The 9,805-nt window shown below is 31.9% G+C and overlaps 1 protein-coding gene across 1 annotated transcript; it reads left to right on the top strand.

Annotated features, from left to right (window-relative positions):
- Nucleotides 1-8,532: 8,532 nt before the first annotated feature.
- K444DRAFT_666721 (uncharacterized protein) lies at nt 8,533-9,521 on the top strand. Its single transcript, XM_024887212.1, has 2 exons — nt 8,533-8,594; nt 8,668-9,521. The coding sequence occupies exon 2, from the start codon at nt 8,891-8,893 to the stop codon at nt 9,344-9,346; it is 456 nt and encodes a 151-aa protein (XP_024732401.1). The 5' UTR covers nt 8,533-8,594; nt 8,668-8,890; the 3' UTR covers nt 9,347-9,521.
- Nucleotides 9,522-9,805: the final 284 nt, after the last annotated feature.

Genomic DNA, 9,805 nt, shown 5'->3' with positions numbered 1-9,805 from the left:
TTATAAGCCATGTCATTAGATATATGAAGTATAATAAAGATAGCGAGGCGGAAAGTCCCTTATAGATAGTATGGAGGCTACCAATTATTTGAGAAGCATTAGGGAACCTTCTCGAATAATTTGAAATTTAGGATCACGCCACGTGAGCAAATCAAATATAGAGAAAATATAGCGAAACATCACTTTATGAATGCTTTAGAGAACGAGACTATTTCAACATGTAGCAAACTTTGGACGAAGATATCACGATCTTGGCGTCGCCGAAGACATTAATAAAAGCGAGCAGACATGTGTTTGAATGGGACTTCTGACCTTCGAGGAATTACTTTGAAATTACGGCGCTGAGGAGAATCTAGAGCAAAACGGCAACGAGATGGATGCTGAGATAAATGGCAGTGCTCCCTAACGACAGGGCCCCGGCCTCCAACACTTCAGGTTCACAGGAGCAAGTTCGCAGTGGTGAGCAGCACTATACCGCGGTGCTGGGTTCACAGGACGCTATGTGAGAAGCATCGAATAGTGCAAGAAAATATGGAATACAACAATAACGAGAAGCTCAAGAAATTGATGCAACACCAACCAAGGAATACACTTCTCGGAGCCCAAAATTCAAGACTATAACTCTAAAGGATACCAAATCTGGCATCTTGTCCAATCGAAAACAGCCCGACGGTCTCTCACAAGCCGGCCTATAGAAAGGTCAATCCCAAGCAGAAAGACAAGAACTTGCCAGCAGCGTGCTTCCGATCAAGTCCGACAAAGTCAAGAAAGGCAAAGACCAAATCAAGCTCGATCCCTGCCACTCGATGGCTTCTGCGTCCGCGCCTTCAGGAATCGTCAAATCTTCGAAGTCAAGGGAGACTTTTTCTGCTCGTATCAGAAGCTCTTGTGCAGAATCTTCAGCTTGCTCTCAAAGCCGTGAAGATCTGCCCATGTCCAGAACAGTCGGATGCTCCACATTGGATCCCCATTGAGGAGAGAATGTGGCTATGAAGAAGCAGTTAGAGCGCGTAATCCCCTGGATATTCTATTAATGGATACGATTGCGAATTAGAGTATAGTAAGGGCGGATATCCCTTTTTTGACTTTAGCCCGTCTTTAAAGCTCTGGATCTAGCACTTTCCGGGAAAGTCTGCTCGCCAAGTAAGGGAAAGAGGCTGGTGCGAGCTAATATCATGGATTTAACTACTACCTGCAGGACAATAGTCCAATACCGTTAAAGGCGCAGCAATGAACCCCTTAAACAGTTAGTCGGGCTGTTCTCCATCTCGCTATAACGCTATCCCGGTTAAAGACTTGGGTGGCGACGCCCCACAAGCTCTAGAGATATAAAATGCAGCACTTTCGCTTTCATTAACCTCCCGTCTTCATCATCTTTATCTTTTGCCACCCTCCATTATAGAATCAATATCATCTACCGAGTATAGCCACCTTGAGTATGGTTACCTGCCTGAGTACGATCAACCACCTGCATATGAAGACAGCCATGCTCCGGAGTATGGTAACAGATTTGTGTTCGGGATCTCACATCAGGTAGACGAATAGATAGCAGGCAATACCCCTTTCTGCTACCTCGACTCATGCGAGAAGCTCTTTCGCCTTACTAATAATGCAAAGCGATACAGATCAAGGCTTACGCTACTGCCTTTAACGAGAGAGGCAATAGATAATACTTTATCCTCTAACCAATTACTACGAATAATAGGACTCATATTACTTCCTGCGGCCATTATCCATAATATTATTAAACTATCCTATTATATTTCTAGAATAGTAATAGCTTTATCTTAAAGCAAATACGAGAGAATAAAGGCAGAGAATAAGATTTCGGACGAGATTCTTAAGAGCCTCTTACTAAGCCTAGAAGTAGTTTTAAGAATAGTTATTAGACTTGGCCTCGAAATACGGGAATCTATAGAGAAACAGATTCAGGACCAAGGTTTCTGCCTATATCTAATACTAGTAAGGCTTCTAGAAGCTTACGGGTCTCGGTTCGCATTTCCGGGTACTATTTATCTTATATTAAGGAAAAGATTACTAAGAGGGCATTACTATAGTATTATACGACTTTATTTCGACCAAATTCACAAGTTAAAGAATAATTTTTTATTTATTAATTTAACTTTAGTATAAACTATCTCTAATATATTTATAGTAATTAAACTTTGGCTTCGCAAATTTCTGCTTATATTAAAGGACCTACCCGTAAATATAGGTAAGAATAATTACTTCTCTTATATCTTATAGAAATTATATAATATTCGAGATAAGTTAATAGGGTTATTACTTTAGGTAATAAAGAAGTAAGGCACTTGGCTAGTTTATAGTACGAGATTCTTAAGGTTAGGTAGTAGTCCTATCTTTATAAGTATAGAAGTAGTAAAAAAAAGATCTATTAAGATAACTAGAGAAATTAAGATAATATAGGATTTAAAAATCAAATTTTCTTTTTTATTATAAGCGCCGCTTCTTATTATGTTTTCTTATCTAAATAGGAAAAGCCTATTTCTTTTCTAATACCTGAGCGGATATATTATAGTAATATTAGAGCTTATAAATATAAGCCAGGAATTAATATTACTTAATTCTACTTTAATAATCCGGAAGTTCAAATTTTATACTAAATCTCTATTATTTAATAAACTATTCTATTTTCTATAGAAACCTACTAATACTTTAATAAAATAATTTATTAAATACTAGTTAGAGATTAATTTAATTAAAGAAATAGTATATATGAAATATAGCCCCTTTCTAGAAGCGCCCGTACTATTAGTAGATATTATTCGGGCTAAGAAACCCAAGAGAAGTCTTATAATATAGGAACTATATAAAAGAGTAACTAGTCCTAAGACTTTATATAAGACCCCAGTTATCTAGACTTTAGGATAAAATAAAGCCGTAATATATATATAACTTATCTTCCTATATTAAAGGCCCGTTAAGCTCAAAAAAGAAAGATATTACCTTAAAAGCCCTAGTAATATCTTCTATATTACCTAGATAATAATAGATCTAGTTATAAAAATACTATATCTTATTAATATTATTAATCTGAGGTTCTGGGCCTATAAGTAATAAGTTAAGGCAGAAATACTATTTCTTTACTTTCTTATCTAGTTTATACTAGTAATCTTCCTAGCTAAATTAGCTATTAAGTAATAATAACTATATAGAGGCTTAATAGATATGAGCTAGAGCTCTATCCTATATAAGATTCCGAATATTTAAAGCTACTAGTAATAAGAGCTTTTACTAAAAGCCAGTCCTAATTAAAAGAATTAAGTTATAGCCTATATTATCCTAGATATAGTAAGCTTAAAATAAGCCTGGCTAAATAAAGTTATTATTTTTTAACCCGCTATCCTAGAATATACCAAAATTCTTAAGATATATTAGTTTAAAAAAACTAGCTTAGTTAGCTTTAATCCCAAATCTTTTAGGTTATAATACCTTATATAGGAGCTACTATTATATACCTTGCCTTACTTATATTAGTAAGTATAGATTAATAAACTATAGATACTTATGCTTTCTAAAGTAATATCTTATTTATTATTTTCTTAGTATAAAGATATTTATACCCTAATATATTAATATTAGTAAAACGGGAAAGGTTTTAATTTACTTGAATTTTTACTAGAAATTCCTTTACTATTATAATTCGAGATTAAATATAATATAATATCTAATATTATAATAGCCATAATTGCGAATTTTATTTCTAATAGCTATAATTTTAGAGAATTAAAAATAAGGCCTAATTTAAATACCTCCTTTAAAGCTTCTTCTAAAATAGTAATATTATACTTATTATCTATAAAATAAAAAGCGAAAATATACCGGAATATTATATATATTAAATATCTAATATTATACTTTAATAAGAAGATAATTCTTATAAATCTATAAAAGAAATTGAGATATTACTTTAGATTCTAGTACTTAGTAAAAAGCCCAATAATTATAATATCTCTTATAAGTAGTTAGTATCCTAGTACTAAAGTTTAAAGTAGCTTCTTATCTAAGCTCGTCCTAATAATATAATTAAAGTACTCCTATATAGGATAGGGGAAATCAAGCGCCTAATATAATTCTTTTATAAATCCTAATAAAATAATATTTCTTGAACTACTTTTATTAAATACTACTAATCTTACCTAATAAGTTAGTAGTAGTAATCTTGCCTAGAACCGAATCTCTTTCTAGTAAAGAGAATAGATAATAAGGTCATAATAATACTTTATTTTTTTTAATAATATACTAAAGATATATATATAGATATTATATATAATATAACTATATTTTAGAGAATATTCTAGATTTCTCTAAAGATAGGCGAGATAGAGAATAGTATACCATAATAATAACTAGTACTAGTTATTTTGCTCTAGGCTTCGCTAATAAAGTTTAGTAGCTAACTAATTACTATACTTTATATAAGAGAATATAGATATTATTTATGCCTTAATATTTATATAGATTAAGTTATTACTTAGCTATTAAGAGTTTATATAGTCTTAAATACTAAGGGCATAGGATTAATAGTATAATATATAGAAGATCTCTAAAGAATTAAATACTTGAATTAGTTAGTATAGCTAGAGTATTTCTTAGTAAAATTAGTACTTATTATATATATTAGGAGGGAAACTATTAAGAATAATTACTAAGGTAATAAAGTCCTAGAAAATATTATTAGGAAACCCATACCCGGAATATAAGCTTATAAATATAGCTATATAATACTAGAAACTAGGAGAAACGGGATAGTTTTCTCTTATATAATAAATAAAATTAAAGACTTATAATAGTAATATAATAAACTAACTTAGTACTATATTAAAGAATATAGTAATATAAATTATAGAGAATAGTATATAGGTATTAACTCGCTTAGCGCGTATTAGATATATCTTATTTTATAAAACCTATAATAGATTACTAAAATACTAGCAAGTAGGCTTTTAACTAGTACCTAAAAAATTAATTACTTTTAAAAAAGAAAATAAATCTAAGAACTTTGGATTAGAGAGTATTCTTAGATAAAAACGAAGAGCTTCGGAATTAAAAGTATTACTAGGTATACTCGTAATTATAAGTAACTAAGGCCAGATAGCTCTAGGCAGGCTTAATACCAAACCTCTTACTATTCACGTGGCTAGTATCTCTATTACTTTATTAAGGCCGCCATAGTCCTATATAAAGATATATAATATATTAATAAATAATAAAAGTAGTTTAGTAAGAATATAATTAGCTAGTAATTCCTATTACTTGGGTCCTCTATTCTCATTAACTAGCCAGGTTACTAGATAAGTAAATATCTCATAGTATGTATTTTTGCCTTTTCTTAGTTTTACTTATACGTAATTAGGGCTACTATTCGTAATAAGGATTAAATAGTTATTATTTCTTATAATTAAATAGACGCAAATATTTGTAATACTATACTTTTAATAGTTTAATATAGTATTACTAGGGAATAGAGCTTGTAATACTTTACTTTTAAACTACTTACTAATAAAGAAAAGTAGGAATAGGTATTGCTTTATAGGATATAAAAAAGAAATTGAGATATAATAGAGTTAATTTATATATTATAGCCTAATACCGATTTTGCCTTAATTTATATAAAGCTAATATTAGTAAGTATATACTATTATAATATATGGCCTGGTTAGAGAAATTAGCCCTTTTTTTAAGAACTATTTAAATACGAAAATAATTATAATATTTACTAGTAACTTCGAGTATCTAGAGAATTATTAGATATATATAAAGTTACTTAACCTATATAAGTAATATATAAGGTAAAACAAGATAGCCGGATCCTAAGAGTTATATTATAATAGTAATTTATATAGTAATTAGATAAGATAATAAGGTAATAAGGTAATAGTTAAGAAATAGTTAATTTAAAGATTAATTAAAATTAAGCAAGATAGTAAGGAAATAATTAAAATTAAGTAAAGTAGTTAGGGTAAACTAAAATTAAGCAAGGTAATAGAAACCAGAGATTAAATAACTTATATTAACTATTATTAGCCATATCTCAATAATAAGACTAATCTTAGGACATGGCAAAGATTTTGCAAGTAGCACGTGACCTCGGAATTATTACATAATAGAGTTATTTATAACTGCCTACCTTATTATACTTCTTCCTATATTTTTTTATTATCTCTTTTACTTATATTCAAGTCGGCCCGTTTATTATTTTCCTCTATATTAAAATATGTTTTATATAATTATTTATTAATCTTTCTTTATTTCTTCCTTAATAGCGAAAATTCTAATATGTTTTGAGCTATTTAGATATAATAAATACTTATAAAACATGCTTATTCCGAAATAAGGGTTCGAATAGTTCGAAACTTCGAAATAAGTAAGTAAAGATAAAGGCAAAGAATAAGGATAATAAAAAGACACTAGTACTAAAGGTAATATAAAAAAAGAAAAGAAAGAAAGAAGCGAGAGAAAATATAAAGAAAGAAAAAAATATAAATAAGAAAAAAGAGGAAAAGTATAAGCTAAAGCTTAAATCTTTATAAGAGGCCTCCGAAACTAAGTACACGACTTAGGTAGAAAGAAAGGCAGGTAATATAATAGTAAGATAGTATTATAAATATTTTTCAAATAAAAAACCTATAAAGAAATAACTAAATAATAAGGAGAATTGGAAATTATTATAGTATTAGTACTAGGCCAGGGCAAAAGACTATATGCTTATAGTTAGAGGATTTATAAAGTATATTACTAGAATAGACGAATAATAGAAAGTAGTTAGAATTATTTAGTAATACTATCTAGCTATTTTAGCTATTTTAGTATATAAGACATCTATATATTAGCTTATTATTATAAATATACTATATCCTATTCATGAAATACTTTTACTAACTATCTCATACTCTTGCAAAAACTAATTTATTTAAAGATTAACTTTAGATATATTCTCTTATAATTAGTAATATATTCTTAGGTGATTTATATATAGGAAACTCATATTTCTTGTAATTCCCTAAATCCATTATTATTACCTTTCCCTAATTATTTCTCTGAACTAGTAACCTCCTCTAAAATCTGAGTGCCTATAGGCTTATAATAGCCTGTATATATAGGAAAAGTAAGAGAGTCGGGTCTCTTAAAAATTACTTTTTAAGGGCCTTACTAGACAGAGGCTTCTTTTTTATATAAAGGAGGTAATATTTCCTGCCCCGGTAATACTTCTTGCCCCAGAACGAACTTAGAAACCAGTTAGTAAATAGTATAATGAAATCTCGATTTCTCTTTATTAATTCTTTTTTTCTCTCCTATAAAGACGTCTTTATTAACCCAGATAATAAGACACATTTCTATACTTATTAGATTAGGTTACTATAAAAAATAATTAGTTCGTACCTCTAGTACTATCTTTATAGTTCTAGTAGCCTTTAAACATTTAATATTTAATAATTAGAACTTTAAATAGGTTTATGTTTTATAGCCTTTAAGTATTCGGGTTAAGATAGTTACTAAGTTACTAAGCCCTTATCTATTTAAGGGTAATTTGGCTTAGTATAGATCATTAATAGACTTAGGGTAATTATAATTAATTTTCGGAATAGTAATATATTCCTAATAATATTACCCTTATACTATATAATGTCTTAAAACCTTTACCTTAATAACCTATATAATAATATATAATTAGGTATATAAGACTCGAAAGGCCAAAATATAAAGTTTATCTTACCTTAAGACAAGATATTAAAAGATATTATATTAAATATAATATGGCATTAGTAAGTACTTTACTACTATTAGTAAGGTATAATTCTAACTATATATTAGGAGGAATACCTATCTAATAATAACCTTAAAGAAGTCCCATATATCCCTATAATACATAGTATTAGTATTACCAATATATATGACTTATAGTATTATACCCAGAATACCGAGCAAGAATTATTAATTAAACATACTAAGGTCACACGAGAGATTTAAAGAAATCGGCGGCTTTAATCCCAGGTTAATAAGTATACCGAAGCATTAGTGTAATACGTATATAACTATAGCTAGATGAGATATTATTGCGAGCTTCTATCGAACTCGAACCTTGCCTTATCCCAGGAGCTTTAGAAAGCAAAATTAATAGTATAGACCTTAGAGGCCGTTATTTAGATACTTTATAATACTCCCGATAGATTAGGTAATACAAATTCGCCCAGTAAAAATTAACCTGCCAGTTAATTTTAAAGCATATTGTGGGTCGACGGACGTGATATAAGCGAAGCAGGATAAAACATCTTGAGACTATATTTAGCTCCTTAGTCAAATATACCACTATTTGGTCTCCCTGCTTTCTTTGCTTGATTATACCACTTTGCCACCGATGTGCCAGATCAGAGTTGCATTAAGGCTAGTCGTTAAGGCTATGCTTGCGTGACCTAGGCCCTAGTATGGCTCTAGCGGCCGCTTAACCCCTATAAAACGCGGCCGCCCGTATATCGACCTCCCACAACTCTTTTTATTCTCCAAACGCTCGTCTTCCTCAACTCAAGTATCATCCTTCCTTCGATCTCATCCCAATTTGTCGCTCATATTAGGTTGGACTAGCTTCTCATTACCCTATCACCTCCCCTACTGCTTTCTCCTTATGCTAATAGTAGTCTTACCTAGTTTCAAGTCACCGCCAAATATAAGCACTTACGGAGAGATGGCCGATTTTTGCCAATTTATTCTCTACTATGAGAAGGGACGCCTTGATCGGCATCGGCCCTATATCGAGGCCCCTCGTTATTAATCTTATAGATCTCAAGGACCTCAGGATTTTCACCTTTTCCCAAGCCTCCCTCTCGAAATCCGAGACAAGATCTGGACATTCTCCTTCCCTAAAGCCTGCATGATTCAAGTGCTTCCACTCATAGATGAAGATTGCCCTTTAACCTACCGCGATATCGAATCTTCAAAGGTCCTCAACATCACATTTTCCTACAAGGATAACGATCCTATAACAGCATTAAGAACTACCCAAGAATCTCGCCGAGCAGCCCTACGGATCTACCAGCAGCTCGTCATGAGTGGGAGAAAGATCTACTTCTGTCCCGATCGTGATGTTCTCCAATTCGTAGGACTCGCCACAGTGTCTCTAAAGCTTCTCTCTGAGAGGCCAGAAGATATTTTGCAAATACTCAAGAACACAGTCGATTATGAAAGTCGTCAATTAATGAGTCAATTTGGGGACTCGTCTACTCCCATCAAATCAGTAGCACTATTCCTGGAACAATTCTGGGGACAATACTTGGAATTTGAAAGGAGGAAGACACGACCAAAAAAGTATCGTCGGATCGCCCGCTAAATCGACGTTCCGTCATCGAAGCTTCCTCGACGACCGACATTACTGATAATGGGCTGCTATCTCAGAAGAGGGAAGGTTGTGGCATTTGGGACGGACCTGACTTCTCGATAAAGCCGGCTTGGGTTCGCATTCTGTACTTATTTACACAGGAAATACCAAACGGACAAGTCTTCACTCAGGTGCCACAATTGGTCGCCAGCTGGTCTTTCATTACTGTATTTGTGACTTAGGGTTAGGGCTAACTCTTGACTTATTCTTCTGCTCTTTGTATCTTGTTATTGATGCCCAAGCACCGACAGGGTCGAAAGGGTGTCTGAAATACAGCTAACGATTTCATATTGGGCGTCTTTAGGCTTAGAGTGGCCATTTCTCTCACGCAAGCAGGTCTTCGGGGGGGACCATAGGCCCTAGAGGCACCTCGGAAGCTATATATGTCTGTTCGCTCATCTTGAAAGTGAA

The sequence above is a fragment of the Hyaloscypha bicolor genome (assembly GCF_002865645.1).
Source record: "Hyaloscypha bicolor E unplaced genomic scaffold K444scaffold_125, whole genome shotgun sequence".
In the NCBI taxonomy this organism is placed as follows: Eukaryota; Fungi; Ascomycota; class Leotiomycetes; order Helotiales; family Hyaloscyphaceae; genus Hyaloscypha; species Hyaloscypha bicolor.
Note: the sequence above shows the minus strand (reverse complement) of the source record. Positions and strands in the feature narration are given on the sequence as shown.